The sequence below is a fragment of the Lissotriton helveticus genome, chromosome 2_2 (genome assembly GCF_964261635.1).
Source record: "Lissotriton helveticus chromosome 2_2, aLisHel1.1, whole genome shotgun sequence".
NCBI lineage: Eukaryota > Metazoa > Chordata > Amphibia > Caudata > Salamandridae > Lissotriton > Lissotriton helveticus.
This window is the reverse complement of record NC_136060.1, coordinates 374043906-374067624: the sequence shown is the minus strand read 5'-3', so window position 1 is coordinate 374067624 and position 23719 is coordinate 374043906. Positions and strand designations below refer to the sequence as shown.

Genomic DNA, 23719 nt, shown 5'->3' with positions numbered 1-23719 from the left:
GTCCTCACCAAAGAGATATGGGGAGTCCTGGATACTTTGCCGCTGCATGTCTCTCGAGCGAGCCCAACGGTCCTGCAGAGAACTTTTAGGAACGACCGACCCTCATTGCAGTCTTCCTCTTTATGCCCCGGGGAGAGACAGAGATTACAGCTCTTATGCTGGTCAGTACACGGATATTTGGAGTGGCATCAAGGACAGAATTGAAATGGCGTCCGTTCCATCGGCGGAAGGCTAGACGCTGGTTCTTGAAGTAGAAGTCGAGGAAAGATGTAAGCCCGAAGGCCGCGGTTAGAGTTTTTTTCCGATAAATAGATAAGGTTTTATTTGATTTCGACACAAAAGGGTGGAGACACGATCGAAAACAATACACAAGAGGGTAGAGTGAACTGCGCACCGAAGGGATCCTGAGTAACAGATTAGAATCAGAGCGCCACAATACATGTCAGAACCCAAAGGCGAAAAGAAAACAATCTAACAATGGAGGCGATGCCCATGCGCACAACCACCGAAAGGATGAGCCACCTTACCTTCATGACTGGAAAAGACTACCTTGAAGAAAAACAACTTACATACATTCGGACCAGACACTAGATGGCAGGAGTATGCAAAGCATGTGTATCTACAGCACACGTGCCTCAAACACAGAACTCCAATTATGTTCTTCAAGATACTCTTAGCTGATATATTTTCATGTCAAAAGACCCAACACGTTGGACATAGGAAACGCCCGTTTGCACTGTGGTGGCTAACAGTCAGGCATTAGGTGGTCAGATACTTAGCAGGAAAATTATTAATATTAACAACATCTTTATTAAAGATTTATTTCAGAGTTCGATAAGATACTATAGGATCAGACTTATCAGCTGCTTTGCATTTGCAAATCTCCAAACGAGAATTTGTGAGTTCCATGTAGACTCTCATAATGACCCAATATTACCAGTAAACATTCAATAAACAGACATGCCATTTCAGGTAATGAAGGTTTTCAATGCAGGAAACGTCCAGTGGCAGAAGGGCCACCTTGGTGCTCCTACTTAGACAACCGAATGCAGTTACCTGCAGCATGAGATCTTAGTTACTGATTTGGAGGCTACAGGTGGGGCTAATTCAGTATCAGATGCCTATGATGGGAGGACTGCTTTAATATGTCTCGATGTGGATAGCAGGGCCTGCAGGTTATGGGCATTAAGCTAGGCTCTGACATCGGTTAAGGAGTCGGGTGTTGAGACTATATATTGCAATGTTCGCCATTGGCAGACACACTATTTGCGTGTTCTATGTTAAACAACCTTCTATACAATATGTAACTGTCACTGTCAAATTTCCTCCAGGGCGCTTCTGTTCTTGGTGGCTACATGTAAATATAAAAAAAGACTGCACACTGCTACAGGGCAATAGGTATTTCTAAGGATATGATTATGTGTCTTATAGACAAAGCGGAAAAGACTTGCCCGTCTGAATGTAACAGGAATGGAAGAAAGATTACAGGGGGTGGGAATTTCCACAATTGGTGCAAAGGCGCAGAACACAAGATAACAAGTGGGTGCGACACAGCTACATAGCAAAGAAGGCAAGGTTGGAGGAGCTCAAAGATAGAATAACTATGCTGGTAAGAATTAAGGTGCGGTATTCAAAGGACTAAGAGGAAAGCAGCCATACCACAGTTAGCAGCCTGCCTTTTAGGCAAAAAAGTATATTCCAACTGTAGCACGCAAACTCGATCTCCTCCAGAAAAAAAACCAGTCTGTACTGAGAAGTCAGATTGATGTTTGTGAATAAATCAGAAAGATTTTGAAAGCCTGGTGGAAAACCAAATCACAAGTGGAAAAGAATGCATCCCTTTTGATGTAAAAAAAAAAATAAATACATTCAGGCTTCCACTGTTCCTGCAGTGTCCATGGAATTCACACCCTGTTCTACCATTCTGCCAGATGTGAAAGAATACGATGTACAGAACAAGTGATTAAATAATAAAGCCAGTCAGCAACCAAATTGTATTTCAGAGAATTTGAGATGACGCAAATAAATAGGGCAGTGGGCTCAAAGAGGGGTACAATTCAGATTTAATGTTACGATGACTCTTAGTATAAATAGCAACTAACAGTGACGCCTGACCCACTTATCACTGTCTGTACACTGGAGTGACATGATCTAGATGAAAGTAGTTTCTTAACAAGCTTTTACGAGGAATTTAATTGTAGGACACCGTTTAAGGAAAACACCGAGCCGAGTAATGTTCTGAGGCTGAGATTAAGTCAAGAATTCCATCCATCATTTTTTTGTTTTCATCACTGTGATGTCGTAAGTGGGAAGGGTGTGCCCAGAAGTGGGTCTCATGCTCACGGTGCCGCAGGGATCAAGAAGTTCTTACTTCCAAGGATTAACTAGGCCCAAACCAGGTTGGGGTTGCTTGTCTTGAAGTTCGGAGGGGAAAAGGCCTGACGGTTTGGACGGTACTGTTCCTGCTGGAGCACGTCTAAAGCGGATTTGCATATAGCGGTCTCCCATCTGTGATGGCAAGTTGGACAAAAAATAATTAAAAAAATAACACAATGGAATGGAAGGCGGCCCGAGAAAAGTACCATTAATTCAAGCATCCCATCATTCACTTTTTTGTTTTCTTCAGCGGAAGAACTGACCCCGTCTTTCAATGTGGGTTCACCTCTGCCAGCGTGTCTTGAGGAATAGTACATTTAGTTGATATTCTTTCATTGAGTTATCATCAATACCTATGCATAGGTATAACATAGGATGGACAACACAACGTTTTACTAATTATTAGCACTCCTTTTCCCTTTTTCCATAACTGAAGATCGTCAGAAATGTTCTCAACAAAAAAGGCTGACTCTCCTGTGCATTATGAGCAGCAAATACGAGCTTATGGATAGCACACGGATCCTTCTTTAGAAAAAAACGACGCTGGTCACATACGATTATCTGATGTTTGGGAAATCTTAAGGCAAGGCTGGGTGATTGCACACACTACCCCACTGCCTCATTTTTACACCAAGTCCTTTATCGCCACCTTATTGGACCAGGTGGCAACATTGCCAATGCCAAACACACCACACCACTATCAACACCATACTGCCTAAATCCTTACCACCATCCGTACCCAATCATTTTACATTATTCTACTGCATCCTGAACTAGAGGTCACTAAACCTACAACACTATCTATTTCCTATACCACCACCTGCTACATTCCACACACTACCTAAGGCACTTAGCTCACAGTACCAACAATTCCTCGCTTTTAGCTTAACCTACAAACATACACCATATATCACGTACACTGTACAGCCACAACTCTACTGCCACGTTGCGACATCCACCTTTACAATTCACACTATCATCTTCAACTAGAGCCAACACCTAGACCAACATCTCAAACTACCTTCTAAACCACAGTGAAACTTTATACAACTCCAACACCCTGCATTCGACCCTAGAACTTACACCCTACAGTACATTACCACCATTGACATCCAGACATATGTAGATTGCATGTGTCTCCAGTCAGACTTAAAAGCAGCAGTGGGTCTTCCCTGATGCTCACCATCTACAACCTAAACTGTCTGTCACCTAGATCGTGTATATCCTACGCCACCACCTGTGCCAACTGCTCTTAACATTACCACTACATTCAACAATTCATTACAAACCTGTAGAAAAAACAAGTGCCTTTCTTATATTCTACAATCACCGACATGTCAAAAGATTTCTGAAGGAAACCCTCGTTTCACAAAGGTTTACTTGAAGAATGTCTTGCAATGAATTGATAGAATTGTCACTCCACTGTGACCTACACATCACTTACAATAATAAACAAACTGATACTCAAACACTTCTCCAAATCCACTTTCATCAGTCCAGGATTTGTGAAAAGGGATTTGCATTCAACAGCAAAAAATGGAACAGGCCTATGCTGAGGACATGCAATCATGGTATTCCTAATTATAGATATGATTTCTTAATCAACTGAGATCTAACGTGATCAGCTTTCTGTAGGCAGAACACAACCTTAGACTGACATTTAACAATTGTACCTATTCTGTATTTTAAAGGGGTCTGTGTTATTGAGTACCCCAACTGGTTGTGCTACGTTAAAAGCTTTTGGGCGATAGGGGAGAAACAGCATACTATGCAAAGCAACCTTCCCTGGTCGTGACATGCACACTGGGATCCAGGATCCATAAAGTAAATTCAAAGACACTCCTCAAAAATATTAAAACAGTGTTGGAGTACTAACAGAAGGCTCTGCGATAAATAAGATGGGAGGATAAACGTACACAACAAACACTACTTTGGCACTGGACTTGCCAGACTCACACTATGCGATGGAACCAACCAATTGGGCAATGTGTGAGAGAAATGTGGTATGAAGAAATTTACCACTCTACAAATGGAACTGGAGATTCATACGTCCGTTTTATACCTACCTCCTACTATGGCATCCCCCCTTGAAGCACATCACTCGCAGCAACTCCCACTGCTGCAGGACAGCCCCCAGGAGGCATATATGGCCATGGAAATAATCAATATAGATGTCGACTCCAAAACATACTGTCTCTTATATCCAATGCACCACTCAACCTGTCAACCATAAAAGACCAGTGGGAGGCAAAAATAGGCGAACCGGAGGAGGCAGACTAGACTGTATGTGCGTGGCTTGCACATGAATTGGCAAGATCAGCAAAGCATAGAATTGTTAAACTTAAGGACATACACGTGGTGTACTTAACCCCCAGTCAATTCTGGAAAATGGGAATGGCACAGTCTCCAACCTGTACAAGATGTTACAAAGAAAGAGGGGATTTGTTTCATGTGATGTAGTTATGCCCCATAATAGTAACCTACTGGCAGAGAATTGTTAACACATTGCCACCAGTGCTGGTGCTACCTAGATATCAAATGGCTCCATGTTAATTGATGGGCATCATACTGAAGTAATATAGTTTGTACTTTACCAACACATATATAAGCAATACAACAGTCCTGACGGGTACAGTTATTCATTTCTGTTCCCTTTTGGCTATGTGCAAAACATATTTTTTTAACTTAGTTACATAATGCAAGGTAATGACCCGGCCCCAATCTCATAGTAATGCATAACTGAGGGGTACATTTTCTGACAACAGTGGGGCTTGGGGCAAACCCATATGGTCCTTATTTAAAATCAAACAATTTAATTAGGAGTCTCATCTTTCTTTTGTGATGGTATTTTTCTAAATCCTTCCGACCGGAAGGTGCCATATAAAGTACAATAAAGTCATACAAAAACAACTCCCAATTAAGGAGTAACAAAGAAAAACCACCCCCGTCCCCAACAATGGTGGCGGTAAAATTAAAGTGACTTATTCAACATATGAAAATAGAAGGTAACTCAAAATTGAAAGAGGTGAAGCGCTCTGACAGAAGGAGGACAGACAGCTGATGGGAGCCCTCGTGAGAGGAAGGTAATTAGCGGGCCCCATTTAAATTAAAAGTTCTTGTAAATATCCCTAAAAATATCAGACATTCTTTCTAGGCTGAGTAACTTCCATAATCGAGAGTGCCAACGGGAAATTGCCGGAGCCTCCCTCCGCTTCCAGGCGGCTGCTAGGGTCACCTTTGCCGCACCTATACAAAGCCACATGATTGTCTTGTCTGCAGAGGTCTGATGTTCCAGGGTGGGGTCGCGAAGTCCCAAAAGGACCCCTGCCATGGTGGTTGGGATGGGGTAACCCAGCATGTCCTTAATGTGTGCGAGTATTTCTTCCCAAAAGGGGCGTATAGTCGACAATCCCACCAACTGTGCTGAAAGTCACAACCCCTCCAGCATCTAATCGGAAGTGTTGGGGAAGATCTGCTTGAGCCTGGACAGATGGAGGTACCAGTCCATCATGGTCTTAAGATGAGCCTCCCGAAGCTCTATGGAGTGATTGAATCTTGTGATGTCGGTCCATAGTTGTGCCCATTCGTCATCGGCAATAAAGCGCTGTAACATTCCTTCCCACATAAACATATATCGTGGTCGTGGAGAGTGTGTGGCAGGGAGTAGGAAGTTATATATAAACAAAATCACCCTTTTCATAGTAGTGATTTTGGCGAGGTAGGACTCAAATCTTGTAGGAGGACGGGTGGACGCCTCTCGCACCGGAGGCGTCAGGGCCCAGTGCATTAGCTGAGTGTAATGATATCGCTCTGTATTCTCTAGGCCATAGTCCCGCTTGCAATTGTCAAAGGTGAGGGGATCAAAGTTATGAAAAAGGTGTGTCAAGGCAAGGCATCCTCCCTCCCTCCAAGCGTCAAAGGGTCCCTCTTGCATGCCCGGGGGGAATGCGGGGTTAGAATGGAGTGGTGTAAATGGCGAGGGGAAAAAGGTTTATCCGTCAACTCCCGCGACCGAGTCCCACACTTTCAAGGTGGTGCGTGTAAGGGTGCTAATGTATGCATTCTTGGGTCTATCCTTTTTGGGACGCCAAGCCAGATCCCAGATAGACCTCTCTGCCACACTGCGATCCATAAGTAACCAGTGTTTATCGGATTCCCGTTTCGACGATTGTCAGTACGCTCAGTTGCGCTGCTTTATAGTATAGTGTTATATCTGGGAGTCCCACTCCACCCACCATTCGAGAGCGGCGCAGTAGGGAGAAAGAAAAGCGGGCGCGTCCTCCTTGCCAAATGAAGTGCAGAATCATGGTTTTAACTCGCCGTAATAAGTCCCTTTCTAGTTCAATGGGCAGGCCTGAAATAAGTAGAGGAGCTTAGGAAGGAGTGTCATTTTGACAGCGTGTATCCGGCCAAGCCAGGACAAAAAGAGGGGTTTCCACTTGATGAGTTCTGTTTGGACAGGAGTAAGAATGGGTGGGGGGACTAGGGGTGATGTGCAGGGCCTGAAATAAGTAGAGGAGCTTAGGAAGGAGTGTCATTTTGACAGCGTGTATCTGGCCAAGCCAGGACAAAAAGAGGGGTTTCCACTTGATGAGTTCTGTTTGGACAGGAGTAAGAGTGGGGGGGGGGGGGGGACTAGGGGTGACTGTACGTCCAAGGACCCCGTCCGCGCCCATCCCGGTCGCAGCTCAAAAAAACGTCTTTGTGCGGCTGAAGAATAGCCGTTAGGACAGGTCCATACCTGGTAGGGATAAGAAGACAGAGGTGTGGCGCCCCGGCTAGGGCAACTGACTCCAGAATCTGGGGATCACGGTTCGATCCCAGGCACCGGCGGCAAATTAGCCCAGCACCATGTGACTCTGGGCAATAGCTTGCTTAATCTTCCCGACGGCCCCCTGCGCCTCAAGACCCTTACGGGTGATTGTGCGCTTTACAAATGTGGATTATTATTATTATTATATAATGGCAAAATATGGCGCATTTCCCCCGATCATTGCTGTGACCTGTTGCCTTGGAAGGGTGGCTCACTGATGAATCTGAGTCTTAAGGGGATGCAGAGGGCAGAACTACAACCAGCACCCCAAACCCTCCCCCAAAACTTTAGTCACCAGTGTTATGTGGTTAGGTGAACACTCCAGGCCAAGAAGCAAACTCCGGAAGTAGGGAGTCGTCTCCACTCTTAAATGGGCTCCACTCCAAGAGTGTCAGCTGGCAGGGAAGAGAGTGAGACGGTCCCTTTTTCTGTTCCTCGTGGTATTATTTGTTCTTTGAGGCATTTGGCCAATAGCTTCCCATGGCCGCATACGAAGGAGTGTGGCCTTTGGCTCCTCAGTGAACGGCGGAGTTTTATGAGGCCTGATTCGTCACGTTTCTTGAGTTCATCCAAAGCATGAGGGTAGAATCCTATTGTCTGGACATCATGGGTAATGGGGGGTCATCACTGCAGTCAGTGTTCCATTAACTTGGTTGTAAGGATGGTTCAGACCCAGATCCTATTTGCGATTCCTACATGATCCCGTGGACCAAGGAGCAACCGAGGTGGTGTTTCCAAGGGCGTCCGTTGATTTTGACATGCCGGGTCTGGCTTCCTCCGAGAAGAGACCCAGGAGATCCAGTCCCTCCCTCAGATCTGAGATGTGTCGTTGTTTATTGTTAAGTTCAAAGCTCAGTCCAAACGGATAGGTCCACCTGTACCGTATTTTGTCGTCACGCAGCATCGAGGTGATGGGTCTGAAAAGCTGCCTCCGTGCCAACGTGGCTGGTGCCAGGTCCTGGTATACAGTGCAGGAGTGGTCTTGGAATGAGATCGATCCTTTTTTCCTGGCGGCCATTAGTACAGCTTCCTTGTTTTTGTAGGAGTGAAATTTAGCCAGCACATCACTAGGACGTTTCTTTTCTCCGGTCCTCAGCCCTCCCACGCAATGGACACAATCTAGCTTAATCTTAAGAATTTGGGGGCTGAGGATTTCCGCAAAGAGCCCCTCCATGAAAGTTTCGAGATCGGGCCCCTCTGCACCACCCTCCTCCAGGTCTCAAATTCGCAAATGTTCTCGTCGGGCCCTGTTTTCAAGGCCCTCCGCCTTGAGTTGTATCTGAAGAAGTTGCTCTTGTAGGATGCGCACTTCCTCATGAATTTCAGTGGTTTGCCTAGTTTGATCTTGGATTTGGGCCTCCATGTCCAAGACCCTAGTGCCAACTGAGTCTACATCTTGCTGCAGTAAGGCTAGCCTGTCTGTGAGGTCAGAACGTAGCTGCTCCATCGTGGCCTTAATGTCCTGACAGAGATCAGACCGGAGCCCTTCTTTGAAGTCTCTAAACATGCTCAGGAAGTCGTCCTTTGAAATAGCCATAGCGTCTGGTCCCTCGGGGAGGCCCACTTGTGGTCTTTTGTCTGTTGGCGGGAAAAAGTGTGAGACCTTATTTGTTTTTTTATTCATCGGGCTATTCATAGGGGGCATAAAGGGCAGGTCTAGAGAGACCCCGGAGAAACAACGGAAGAGCGGAGGTGCGATAAGGCCAATGGGTGCCTAGTTAAGGAGTCACTTTGTAGAGATGTGTTGATCGCTTATTAGGGCCCCCAATCCTTAAAGCACATTCGTGGAGGTTGTTCCATTGCTAATCAATATGTGCAGACTGTAATAATGTCCAAAACCACCCTCTCAGTACTCCTCCCCAGGGGGTGCAACTGATGCTGCCAGGTATTGACTAAGTACGCACAGCTTGCTGAGGTCATAGAGGCCTAAGTGCCCCGGGCGCATCGGCCGCCACGCTGAGACCCATCCATGTGATTCATCTGGTGCTGTGTGGAAAAGGGAGGCTTAGCCCAAGAGATGGTCAGACACTTGGTTGTGTCAGGAGCGGGCGAGGCAGCTGGCTTAGAAGGCTCCCAAGATGGCGGTCGTTCGTGTCCCCCAGTGAAGTCAGGTTTCAGCATGTGGCAGCGCCTCCTTGATATCACCATGGGCCATCGCTGGAGTGGGAATAGAGTCCTTAAGTATGCGGGCGTGTCGCCAGCACCGGTTTCCACAATGAGGCAGAGGAAGGCAGGAGCCTTAGAAATGGTTGAGGCTCAGCGCTTGGAGTCACATGGCAGCCACCATCTTAAGGTCAGGCGAGTCATGTGGAGAATCGCATCCTCACAAACTACACCAGTCCTCTCCCAGCACCAGGTCCCAGCCGCCCCAGAACAGTTCGCTGATTGCCAATGGACCCCCGCCACCCTAATTGCTAGCCACGCACCTGCTTAGGCACAGTCGTCTTTGGGGCCCATCAGGGTCTCCGCGGTGGCCGCTCTGGCCAAGGTTTCCATTCCTCACAGGGATCTTGGCGCTGGGAAGATCTGCAGAACGCCTCCCCGGCCCCGGTGAGTAGATCGGTGTGTCCGCCCTTATTTTGTCAGGCCCCGCGCTGCCTCCGGCGTCGTTCCAGCACCCTTCAAGAATACGGCGTCATTTTGTTGCGCGTCGATTTTGTGCCCCTCTGGCTAATTTGGGCTGTTAAGGTGGCGTCCGCAGCAATTTAATGGGTCCCAACAGTGCCCCGCACTCTCTGCTTCAAGTAGATGTACTTCTCGACCGTCAGGACCCCGCAGGGCAGCTTCCAGTCAGTCCGGGATAGCGCGTGGACCGGAAGCCGAGAAGAACTACGTCCGATCGGCCATCTTGCCTGGCCACGCCCCGCAGATAAGTTTAAAAAAATATAACAATAACAGGGGGATCACCCTTTGGCATAGCATCAGTAGGCCAGTCTACCCACCTCCGTCTCCCTTGAAGTCAGGGAGGGAGCGGGAGTGAGGTGCCCGGGAGTGTGAATGTAGGTGCTCACTAATACACTTGTGCTTAAGTTAGACAGTCAAGTGTGCCTGTAAAGTGCATCAGATTCTTTCTTGACCGCTCTTAAAGTCTTAAACAAGGCTGCGCATGGGCTGCGTATTCGATAATGCAATTCACTGGTCATACTCACAGCCAGTTCAATTCAGTTTCAGTCAATCGTTATCTGACAGCTGCGATGACTGTCGGGCCTCAGAGTCTTCTCTCTCTCGATTCAGTCGCTGCTTCTTTAGCAAATTCTCCACCTGCTGCGGGTTAGTGAAGAATTGCTGTTTACCCTAATAGGTGACCCGAAGCCGATCAGGATACATCATCGCGTAGTCCAATTGCGCTTGGTTTAGTTTCTTCTTGACCAATGCAAATTTCTTCCTAGCCTCTTGGACCGCAATCGTGAAGTCAGCGTACAGAGCAATGATATACCCCTCGTACAAAAGTTGCTGTATTGTTCCTGCAATCCGCAATGCCGTGTCTCAGTCCCTATAATTGAGCAGTTTGGCAATTATGGGCATGGATGGTGGCCTAGTGCCTATAGAGCGGTGTGCCCTCTCGACGACTAATTGGGCAGAGAATGTGTCGGTGCCAAGATTATGCAAAGCATCTGTTCAACATATTCCTCCATCCTGCCAGTGTTGGCACTTTCTGGCACTCCTAGAATACGTATATTGTTGCGCCTTGAGCGTGCTTCAAGATCCTCGTTCTTGGCCGCTATGACTTAACAGACGGTCCATTTGTGTCAGTTGCGATTCCTTGGCTATCACAGTGTCTTCTAGATCAGAGATTATTTGTTCTGCTTCACCGATGCGTGCATCATGGCTCTCTAGTTTTTGGGCCGTGAAGACTATCTGCTTGCACATGGAATTCATTTTGGTCTCTATTGAGGTGAGACTATGTTACATGGTGATGAGGAGCATTTTTAGATCATCATCTGCAGGCTGTAGGGCATCGCCTGGTGAGTCAGTGGACTGTTGCTCATTGCCACTTTGGCTTCAAGGTGTCTTCCCGGGGACTCAAATGGCAGCTTAGCCGGCTTGGTTTCAGTCCTGCCCATCCTGCTCAGCTGTTGTGTTCGGTTTTATTTTCTAACCAAGTGGTGCAATATCTGGACTTCTTACCCATGAGGCAACTTTCTGTTAGTGGCGTTGGTCCGTGCGCGTTTCAGCTTGGGAATGCTATATTTTTGTGCTGGTAGTGGAGAGGTGGCCGAAGTATCGTCCAAATTGCTTGCTTAAGTCCGAGGCTGCTGCAGCCCTTCAACAAGAAGACTGAACCAGCTGGCTCATCTATCTAGGCTCCCGTTGTTTCTGGGTCTTGAGCCTTCTAGGTTCTGCCAGCAAACTACGGCTGCTGCCGACATAGACCCGATTCTGTACTCCTACTGCTGAGCTGAGCTTGAGCAGGGGAAGATAGGTTTCCTATCTCAGGGAGGTATGCCCATCTCCCAGACACGACTTAGTGTATGGGGCTGGGGTGGGGGCGCTTGCCCGTGCCACCAGACTGCTTTGAAGGGCACATTTGGTACCCTCCTTGTATACTCCAGGTAGAACCAGTTCTGGGACCCCTCTGGCACGAAACTGGACAAAGGACATGGGAGTATCCTCCCCTATGTCCAGCCCCTCCTCTTGGAGGGACCAGAGTCGTCCCAACCCCTCTTTTAGGGTATACAAGTGCGTACCTGTGGGTGGGTCCTCAGAATCGTCATGGGACAAGACTCAAGCCTGAAACCACGTCCCTCTTCGGCCGGCTGGACACTTGGACTTCGCCTGGAACAGAGACTGCATCAAGGAAGACTCCTGCTTCTCCTGGTCTCGCTGTTCTGCAAGTCTTCATCGTCATCGGTTTCTGTGCTTCTTCCAGGATCTTCAACAGACCTGTGGGCATCAATGACACCTGAAGTAATCTCCCTTAGAGTGAAGGATTCACTCCCCTGCCTCTGCAGGCACCGCAACGAAGCTGACCAGTCTGCTGCTCCTGACGTCCCATGGACTTCGAAAGGCTCAGCAACACAGGTGGTGGTTTTGTAGCTCCCTCAAGGCCTGATCTGTCCTCTGCAATTTTGAGGCCAGTATCCCTCGTCGGAACCACTGGGACTGAACCCCTGTGAACTGCGTTGACTTGCCGTTGTCAAGGCTTGTTAGCTCTGCACTCCAGAGATCTTTGGGCTACAAGAAGCTCCAGCCTTCAAGCATCTCTTGCTGCCAAGTACAGGGTCCTCTGCACCGTGGGCCTTCCTTCTTGGGGAGCTGCTCAAGGCTCTCTAGACTCCTGTGTCTTCGGCCTGTGGGTCCTCTTGAGGGTCTTCTTCTGTTCCAGTGGGCGCCCCTGCTTGCTCGGGCCTGCTCTGACTCCCCTGCTTGTGACGAGTCCCTTGGACCTGGCTAGTCCAAACGTTGCTCCTTCTTCGCTTTCCACACCTGTTGCAGCTGCCATGGCATGTTGGTGTTCTTGCTGAACACCGACCCCCTGGTTCTCAACTTCCGACGTGGGACAGCTCATGCACGGCTCCTGGTCTTCCTCAGCATCGCCTGGTCCTCACAGCTGCATCAACAAGGTCACTGTTAACACTTCTGAACCATCCGACATCTATGGCCATTGCTCTTCCATGCCTCCTGGTCACCTTCAAGGGGCATAGACTCTGTCCCCTCTGCTTACAGATTCTTCACTTCAAGAATCCACCCTTGGATTCCACCAGACTCTTGCACAGTCTTTTCCAGCATCATCTTTCCTGAAGTCCTTCATTGCGCTCTACGGCGGTTTCTGACATCACTTCGCACCTATATGCACCCTGCTTCCCTGGTGTAGGTATCCTGGTTCCTGGGGTATCCACGGGTGAGGTGACTCTCTAACCTTCTGTCTTCCACAGGGTTTCTTCAGGGTCCACTGGGAAGAGTCCTTCTCCAAAACTGCAACCACAACTTTCCCGTTGACTTCTATTGAGCAAGCAGACTGTGTTTCCACTTTGCACACAGCCTCCGTAGGGTTCCTGGGTATATACCTTGGGTGGTTCCTAGTGTCCCCAGCTCCTCTGGGTCTCCTGGTCAAAGTCCCGCCTTCGGTCGCAGTTCGCATTCTACTTTCTTAGTATATGGTTTAGTCTCCTCCTGAAGACCGCTGTGTATTGATTGCGCTTTCTTACCTGTTTACAATTTAAGTATTGTGTGTATTTGTGTTGATATCTCCGGATAGGAGCATACCAATGTGTTAGTGAGTGTTGTATGATAAATAGACATATTTTTATAAATACACTGTGTGGTTCATTTTGATTTAATCTAAACTATCTGATTAGATCTGGTAAACCAAGCTGCTTATCACTCCTTATGGACTACGCAGCTACCACTTAAGAGAGCTTTCTAGTATTGCCTATGACCACTAAAACCACCATAAGGGTTGTCTGGGTTAGTGCAAGGCGCTTCCCTTAAATAAGTGTGCACCATACACTAAGCCAGCCTTCTACAGCCCTCATACCATTAGACCCTCTGCATCCCACACTACAAGAAGTTATTGTCGCCACTGTCAAATGCCAAAGCGCTTGGTCCTGACGGCATTCTTCCCAATGTATTTAAGGCAAGGATTGAGTTCTGGGGCATCTCTTAAACAACATCTTGCGCGCCGCATGCAATTTGTGGTAAACTACACTCATAGTTTGATACGTCAATTGTTCCCATATGCAAAAAGGGCAACACACGGGAGCCCAGTTGTTACTGCCCGACATTCCTGTAGGTCTCACAAGTCAAAATTATGATTAGACTCATACTTGATAGACTCGAGCATTTGGATGATTCTCATTCAATCATATCCAACATTCAATATGGGTTCCACAGGGGTATTAGTACTGTGCAACAATGCGTGAAATTAGATTTGTTCATTACAAAATACACTGAAGCTGAACTGGATGTAATTTATCTAGCTTTCATTGACCTGTCAAGTGCCTATGTGTTGCGCACTCTAAATTGTGAGGCTTGATGGAGAAGCTGAGAATTGAGATACCAAATATTAACTTTTTTCAGGGCACCTACGTAAATTTGAGAGCAAGGGTAATTAAAGGACCATGTGGAAAATGCACTGATTTCTGCATTGTTAGGGGTGTAAGGCAGGCACATGGCCTTGCACCTTTCCTCTTTACCCTCTATTTTAATAATCTGGAGAGGGTGTTTGGTGGAGAGAGGCAGCGACATGTCCCAAATAGGTCATCGTCCAGTGCTGGCCCATTTGTATGGGGATGATGCAGGATTAATGTATCGCCCCCAGAATATAGATTTTATGGGAGAGCTGGACTTTAGGGTAAACCAGGATAAAACTTACATTATGAGCCGTGGATTTCGGTGCTCCCCCATGGTCAGCTTCACTTTCTCATATTTGGGCGTGCAATGTGGTTCTGGTGGCACTTGGAAACAGCAAACTGCCATTAGCGAAACTGAGAAGGCTACAACGGCCCTTTTTAATTTTTCTTCAAAGTTAGGGATGAATCCTGTAAAGTAGATGGGCAGCAGGCAACGTGTATAGCGCTGGCCACCTACGGGGCAGATATCTGGGGCACACAAGTCTGCAGAGATCAGGCAACAACTTCCTTCTATGGAGCACACTTTAAATCCTCAGCAAAGGTTTGTGTTAACTCAATTGAGATGTAATAAGGTTAACCGTTTAGTGACCTTTCAGAAGCAACATGATTGGTCCAAACACTTAGCATGCTGTCCTTGTGATGGCATCTCAAAACACTACATCATGCACTTTGGTTTTTTTTGCACATTTTTTCATGTTCGGAGGTCTACTTTTATTTAACCATTATTACATATACTTCAATTGAGGCAACGTAAACCTGCTTACTTTACTTGCAACTCTAGTCACCTGAGATATGCTTTCCTTTTCAAATGTGTATATCTGGAATGCAATTTCCATGAGGAAGTGTAGGAGAGGTTTTTGGTTAACTTGTAATGCTTTCTATAAACTATTGGCAAGGGAGCAGGGGATTCTCTATTGATGTGTGCAGGACAGATGCGGACTATTTTAATCTTTATTCATATTGAGACTGTTTTATAATGTTACATATGCACTTTTGATATATATAATGTTAATGAACTAATTATTTTTTTTTACACCTTACTTTTAATGGCCTCTTTTATGCAAAACAAATAAAGTTGCTTGATTCATATTGTGCATACTTTACACCACGACAATTAAAATGCTATGTTCCCTGAGGTGACGATGAACTGATTTCCCACATGGTATGATCCTGTCCGATCCCAGCCATGTATTGAGCTTCTGTAATGCAGAGGCTACAGAGGGCCACTGCTAAGCAATTTGACTACTCTCCGCAGTTCTGCTTGCCGGGCCTATGTGCACGCAGCGCAGTCCGGAAGGCAGCTGACCGGTTTGTAGATTTGGCTCTGATGTGGCCAGTAGGCAACTGACGTTGAGTAAGAAGTCGAGCTCTGGCCCCGAGCTGTACTGCTGGGGTAGAGAACTGAGCTGTGAAGGGGTAAGGCTAGAGGGCTGCGGAGAGTTCCCTTACAATACAAGCTGCTTGCCAGAGTTTGGACAATCACAGCAGGATCAAAGATGCAGTGCTGTCAACATCTGCTTAACCTTCCTCTCCAGCGCGACACCCTTCTTTTTACGCTGAGATCAGATCACCTGCTACCCTCGAATAACCGTAGGGGACAAATTCTCAGTCTGTGAGTGAAATGTATGAGTAATGGTTTTGAATGAGGCCATTGGTGGAGGGGGGGGGAGGCCACAAGCCTATGGCATGGGGGCGCTACTGATCCCTGTCCCCGGATGCTATTAGTGGATCCATTTTGGCACTGGACAACTGATTGATGTTGCCTGCTCTCGGAGACCCGCTATGATGGGGTGCATACATATATTCTGCTGTTGTCATACCAGCACCCACCTGTCCGGTTTATTTGATGTTTTGTTGATTGGTTTCTCTGTGTGTTGTTGCTTTTTCTGCTGAATGTCATTGATATAAATGTTTGTATTGAAAATGCAAATCAACAAAAAAAAAAGTTGCTTGATTGATCCTTGGAGGTACTATATGATTGCATCACCTTATTGTACAGGGAAGCTCATCGCAAATCCTCTCTTGGAACTTCTACTAAATCGGCTAATTAGCAAGAACTAAATTCCGGTTCCGCAGGCCAGATTTTGACAGCCTCCTCAACTTCCTGGCCCTTCAAGAACATAGCTGACAAGTATGTCAACAAAAATCAGCATTCCCCCTTTGAATGGATTACTGGATTTATCAAGCCTCTTTCACTAAGCAAATAGGCGTAACCTATGGACAAAGCCATTCGCGATGAATATTCCCAGCAGCTTGCCATGCCGCTCTGAAGCAATTTTTATCAAATTACGTCTAGTGAAGTGTTAAAAAAACAAATGAAAAACTAATCCCCCAACGTCAGCAGTGGAAGGGTGCCAGTCCTCCAATTAAAATTATGGAAAATACCCTATGCCCCAGGGGAGGACAAACAATAATGGGGGAAAGCTATAAAATCAGAAGAATCAAACTGAAACTGAAAACAAAGACATCCACTAATGAGCAAGGGACTGCAGCAAAGCTCATTGTATATGTACTGTAGAGAAAAGGTTTTGAACCACAGATAGGTAATACCAGACCTAAAACAGTTGTTCAATAAAGTACACCCTGGAGCAACACTAAAGGCCAAGCCAATGCACTGTTCCCTCATGCCTCTATTATCCAGCCAAAGCTGATCACCTTTTAGCTGTCTTGCCCCGCAAGCTCGAAATTAACTCCAGATTTGATCACTACCTCCTTGGTGCATTTTCCACCTAGCAAACAGCTCTGTTGATACTCATTCAAGCTAGGGATTGCTTCTCAAAGTACCAACCCCAATTGTGGACCCCTTTTGGCAAGTACCAGCCCCAATACTGCCTGCAATGAATCCCTTCTCGCACCAGCAACATCCCTGATCAAGATGAGAGCCTTGATTAAAATAAGCATGGACAAAGCCAATAGATCTTGCCCTTGGGACACATTGGCTTTTACAATGTATTTTAGCTATGCTATACAGCATCTCCAATGCTGTGCAGCATGGCTAAGTAAAAAAAAAAGTCTACTCAATCATTTTATAGGAGTCTGAAACCCAGCAAAATGACACAGGTGTTTTTCTCTTTATCTTCTGATTTGCTGAACTAACTTGGATTGGCAAATGAAAGGAAAACTATACATGACATTTCTAGGGGAGTGGGGGAGTGGGCACGTCAATCAACATGGGCAGAGGGTTCGGATGCAACCCAGGGCAGTGGGGGGCTGAAGAAAGACAGGGGCCCAGGAGCAAAACGGAGGGCGCGGGAAGAAAACAGGCAAAAGGGAGAGCAAAGGAGTACTACGGGTAGGGGAGAAAAGCAGAAGAAAAGCAAACGGGCGAAAGAGTATTTGAAGCAGGGAGGAGATAGTATGCACACTGGTGAGAGAAAGCAATACAGTAGGGGGAAGCACACAAGGGCAAGCGCATCATGGAGACGGGGAGAAGTACATGGGTGACAGAGCAGAACAGCAATGGGAAGAAAAGCACACAGGGAAACACATGCACTCTCTAGAATACTTAAACAAAAAGGAAAAACAGCACCTGAAACAGCGAGCATTGTAAGGACATAACAATGTGTCTATGCTCCAGGGGAAGGCCAAGCACAAGTGGTATTGATGGAGCAAGGTTTCGCACGTAAAGAGACTTGCTTGGACTCAACTCTCTGAAAATAAAACGTAATGCACTAATAAACATGTTTTGTCTTATTAATAATACACCACACAACATTTCTAGCGCCTAGGGGAAGCTTGCATATGTGCTTTCACTAACAGTAACTTGAGTGACCTAATATGGCCGCCGCAACGCGGGAATTTTTCTGCGCATGCGTCTGTCACACTCACGTGACATGACGTATTCTCTGCTTTGGTGGAAAATCTTTGCTTCTGCGCACTAGAACTAAAGATGGCTGCTCTGTGTTTTCACATGCTAACACTTGCATTGCTGCTTTTATTAAATTGTTCGTTCTGCTTAATTCTTAATGCGGTAGTTAGAATTAAGTAATGTGAATAGAGTAGAGATAAGTGGTATACAGTGCATTCATTTATTCTTCGTTCTAAAACTGTTTCTTTTTTACTTTACTATTAGCTCGCATTTGGGCCTGATGCAATCTTGCTGCACTCCATCTTGCAATCCTGCAACTGCGCAGAAGAGCTCAAGAGTCCACAAGTCATGGCATTGAACCTGTGCCAGTGATTGTCTTGCTTGAAGATGCACCTGGGAAAGTCACCGTTCGACCTCTCGAGAGGAAGCTAAATTGAACATTTTACAAACAATGTATTTGTTATTGAAACATCCATTGTCGGGTGCATGGGAAAATAAAATGATGGAAGGGAACATTAATTTGAATATATGAATCAAGTGACCTCATAACTGGTATGGTGTGATGACCTCTCCTCGTCTTTTGACCAATCAAATTGCGGGAATACACGAACCTGCAACATTGTGGGGTGGTACACTGCCCTGGAAAATGGTATAACTAAGGTAGGCTTAGCTAGCTAGTTTGTCCGAATAGCTGACCTGTCACTGACCCAACGCACTCAATAGGCGATCGAGAGCAGAGGTGCTGGCGGAGCACTCTGTCAGAAGATTCGATAACCCAATCGGGGTTCTGTGGTTGAAGGTTCGATAACACAATCAGAGTCAGACTGTTAGCTGCAGAGAGGGGTGTGACGCTGGCGTTGCACTTTAGCTGTGGGTGCCGGTCCTGACCTGCGGTGGTCCTGTCCTGATCCAATTTGGTCCGTACTTGTCCTGATTCTGATCTACACCTGACCTGTCCTGTTGGCACCTGAACTATCGGGGTCCTGTATTTATCCCAGCCCGTGGCCAGGGTTGGTCTTCAGACCATTCTAGGTAACTATAAAATCAATGTGGGTATGTCATTGTATTGTTTCCCATTTCTTACCCTTCCTATGTTTCAATGCTTAAAGAAAGTCTCATCTTATTTTCACATCATCTTGCCTTAATTATATACTTTCTAATTGAATGCGCCTTAATTGAATTGGTATTGACTCTGACATTTAAGAATTTGCATAAAGTGTTAAAACTTTTCCCGCGTCTGTGGTTATTTTATGAGTGCATTTATCTATTATGCTAACACCTTGATCCCTTAGGACTCTAGGTACCGGTGAAAAGAATTGGTTAGATAACTGGTATAGGTCCTAAATGGTTACATTAAATTGCTGAATAGCGTAGGTTTACCTGTTCAAAGTGTATATTATTTAATGGGCCAGGGGTGTGGAATTTAGTAAAATATCTACTTGTCCATTGGGCAGGTTGCTTCATAAATCTACTTGTCCTGTAACAGAATCCAATTGTCCCTTTTGTGCCATGTAATGAGGTGACAAGTTATGGCAGCAATTTCATTATATAAGAGCTCCTAAATACCCTCTCTGATTATGCCAGGTCTCCTTCCATAGGAGATTGAATACCAGCAATTCACTTATGTTGCCACGTTTCCGCAGATCTACATACTGGCGCTGAAGGTAATAGTAAACAGTTCTAGGGTGGGAATACTCTGTGCAAACCTACTAACTAGCATGTTCTATGGGTTTTCACCAACTCTTCTCTAATCTTTTTCCATACTGAAAAAGGTTGGGAATTTACTCCTGACAATGGCAGACAGAAAACTTCTTCCAGGGTTGGGAAAAAGGGGTTAGAGGGAAAGTGAATTTGCTAACACTCAGATTTTCGCATGCGCAAATCTACACCTGCATATTTGCTCATGCTAAAATGCGGTTAACATATTTTCTAGGTGTACTATTTCTTGGCCTACTGCTGTAAAGTTTTGTGAATTTACGAAAGTTGCATATCTGCACTTAATGCAGGGAGATGAGTGCACTTTTGAGCCTTTATTTAATAATTGGGTCCCTAATTAGGTCTGGTGTTAACCATGACCTTTTGTGTTTATTAACATTCTGTCTCTCTCTGTCTATCGGCTAGCTTCCCTGCGAGTGACAGCATTCTGTTCTTTCACAAGGAGCATAATCGACACAGTGGTTTTGTTGAGTGCCAAGTTCTGCGGCAATGTGTGCTTTTTGAGGCCAAAACGATTTTTGCTTTTGCCAATGTTTGTTTTAATGATGAGGGCCCTGCAGCTCCAACACCAATAAGATTTTACAAAAACAATGCCAAAACATGTCAAGCATTGACAAAACCAATGCTGACCAACAATTTCCAATGGGCTTTACCAATGCTTGTTTATTTTTATGTTTCCCATAATCTTATTAAAACTGGTTACACTGATTTTCCATTAGGAATATTTTTGAGAACTACTAGCATACAGCAACACATTTCACCAAATAATGCTGCAAAAAAAACAGTACCTAAAATGTTAGAGTTTAGCAGAATGTTTTTGCATTTTTTTTGTGAACATTTTATTTTGAAAGCAGAGAATAATCAATCTTGCTTTCAAGCTTCTGCATATGTTTGCATCTAATCAGAGAGCATTCTGGAGCAGTATACATAGCCTCATATTGCTAAACATTGAAAACGTGTACACATTTTTATACTGGAACCACTGTCAGTAGTACAGTCTGAGCTTACAACATGTACTTCGATCGCTCACCCTAATAATAAAAGTTTTGCCATAAGGCATCATAAATACAAGTTTGAACAGCATTAACACATGGACAAAAATATTACCTTAACTGCAGACAATGCCTTTCCCTTATTAATAACGTAGTACTGTAAACTGGCAATCAAAGGGTGTGTGATGTAGGGGGTTGGGCCTACTTGTCCCAAGGACAAATAACACATGAAGACCTGTTGCCCTTGCCCCCAAACAATATGTCCCGGGCGTCGGGCTTTAGGAATTCCACATCCCTGATGGGCCCAGGTGCGTATGGTAAAACGAGCAGGTGAGCCCACGCTCTATCAGTAGGTAGGCCTACCCACGCTTAATAAAGAACAGGAAACAAGCAAAATGAGAGTGAAAATGAGGCAAGCTCTAAATCCTCTGAAAGCTAACTAAGACTCTCACAACAGACAGCGCATGGGCGGTCTAATAGGTGAGACACAAACAAAGCAAAAAAAGTGATATCTTTATTTATTCCCCATCTTAGAAATTCTTCCTGGTCAATTCAAGTCACTGGAGAAATTAATTCCCACTATTGTTTCTAAATCTCCCTCTTCCCTGTTCCCAAACGTTAATAAGTAGGTAGCTCTAGTCTCCAGGGCGACTCTCCCACACCAGAAGCCGCACTGACAAGTTGTACATCATAGACGGAAATGGGAATTCCATGGAACTTCTTTAATCAATCAGTAGCTCACATTGCCAAAGATTCTCACCTTCTTGATGGCTTTGGACCTGGACACTCCTGGTAGCCCAACGTCGTGCTTGGTCTTTCTGCCCAGGATGTTGAACTTTTGCTTGTTTATTTTAACCTCGAAAGGGTTGTTTCTAATGCCCGGCTGCTGTTGGCTAATTCCTTTGGGCATTTTACTGCCTGCCGGGAGCGGCTTTCTTTTCTTGGGAGCCTTCCCCATGACAAAGATTTCTACCGGGCTGGCACCTGAGCAGAAGGTAATATCAATCTGTGGCGAACACTATGCGCTCAGCTTAACAGCAAAAATATTTCAGACTGGACCCAGTCCTTCGTCTATGTCCAGCTGAACAGTGCATGCTTCTACACACGTGGGGCAATTTGACTAGACATACAAGAAAGACTCGAGCGCCTCCCTCAGACACAGGTCGGACATAATATGACGGTGCTTTCAAAGTGAAGCAAATATCATGGATTCTGCAACCGAAAACGGAGCATGAAAGTGAAACATCGGTTTGAAAAAGCGGTTATTTAACGTCTTCCATATTTTGTTACTGTAGCGTTCCTAACAAAGAAGGTATACTCAATAGTGAACTTTACGATAGACATTTTGTCCATTACAAAAAAGTAATAGAGCATCATATTTGTTGCCGTTTTATATAGCACGAACTCTACCCGAAGGTATATTACAAAAGAACATATTATTTTTATTTTTAGACACGAGGAGATCAAAGTGATTTGCGGCGCCAAGATTGCAACCGGCTTTCGCAGTTCTAAAGTAGGCAGCTCTAGTCGTAGTGTTACGTCCTATTCAATTTTAGCGTGGAATAAAAGCTATCATTCATTCTCCTTATTTGCGTTTGAAGAAGTTATCCAAAACTAATGATTCGATTACAAATGTTCATAGTTTTTAGCTCATTTATTTAAAACCAATATATTGAATTCCTTCATATTCAGCGATTATACCAACAGTAGAAACACTTTACAAAGATGGCGGCCACTTTCGGTCACTTTGAGGAAGATATTCATAGTCTTTCTTTTATGTTTACTGACGGGGAAAATCGTGCTTTACGCTATTTTGCTCAGGGACCCGGTGACCCCGCATGCTGGGTCAAGGTAGTTTACCACACACATAACATGAAGTATTTTATAACTGTTTAAAAATGCTCAAATAGTCATTAAAGCAAAGACAGACAATTATTTCGGTTTAAATGAAAATTGATGATTTTAACAATGTCTTAATTGGGTGCTAGTTACTGCCACTTCCAGGTAAAATTGCCTTTATGTTTCATAAAATAGACAAATTTACGCAGTTGCCATGTTAAATAGCCTGAAAGGTATCATACCCTGAGAGGGCTCTATTTAGTGCTCTGTTTTCGACTTCCAAGAGCAGAAATCCCAGAGCGCATAATGGTATGCGTAGTGAAGAGGCATATTCTATGTGTGTATTTGCTATGAAAGAGTTAATTAACATTGAAGATAATCTAGCAGTTTAATGTGCAATGATACATATAAGACAATTGTGTTGAGTCACGGAGTCAAAGTGAAATAAAGAAGAGTGATTTATGAAGTGTACGTAAATATAAAGACCCACACGCAGGTGGAGCAAGTACTGCAGTTCAATGAAGAGTCAAGGGGTGAAACGACGAACATTCCATAGAGTCATATTTATGCTGGGAGTCAGGGAAGAAACGTCATAGATAAGGAGGAAAGTGATAGGACAGAAGGGAGGAAGGAAAGGAATGAGTATAGAAAGATGGGTGGAAGATAAGAAGCACTACATCTCACCTCTTACATAAGGATAAACAGTAAAGTTAATACAATATGAAATCATCAAGGTGTTTCGGTGGTTTGATCATTCTTCTACTTGTTACATTCACATCACAAGATGTACAAGGTAATTCACCGTCACTAAAAACACCTGAATCTTGTTCATCCATGGAAATAGGAACTTGTGGTGGACTCTGAGTCCTGGAATAAACATCATGTTCGCTAACATCAACACGATTTTCAACGTTTTCAGAAAATGTAGTGGAATGTGATGAGGATGAAATCACATTTCTATCAAAAGCGTTAGAGAAATCAAAATTGTCATCAGAATCATCATTTTCCAAATACTTGAGAAGAATTCCTTCCTGACCTGGCTTGAGAGCATCAATATCACTCTTACTCCACCAACCCTTTGCACCAAGGTAAACTGAACCTT

The 23719-nt window shown here is 45.1% G+C and overlaps 1 protein-coding gene across 1 annotated transcript in view; it reads right to left on the bottom strand.

Annotated features, from left to right (window-relative positions):
- NOP14 (NOP14 nucleolar protein) overlaps positions 1–21891 on the bottom strand; it is a 185084-nt gene extending 163193 nt beyond the window's left edge. The window contains exon 1 of the mRNA XM_078678549.1: positions 21539–21891. Within this exon, the coding sequence (XP_078534675.1) occupies positions 21539–21736 (198 nt within the window). The 5' untranslated portion in view covers positions 21737–21891. The remainder of the gene's footprint in view (positions 1–21538) is intronic.
- Between the last annotated feature and the right edge of the window lie 1828 nt (positions 21892–23719).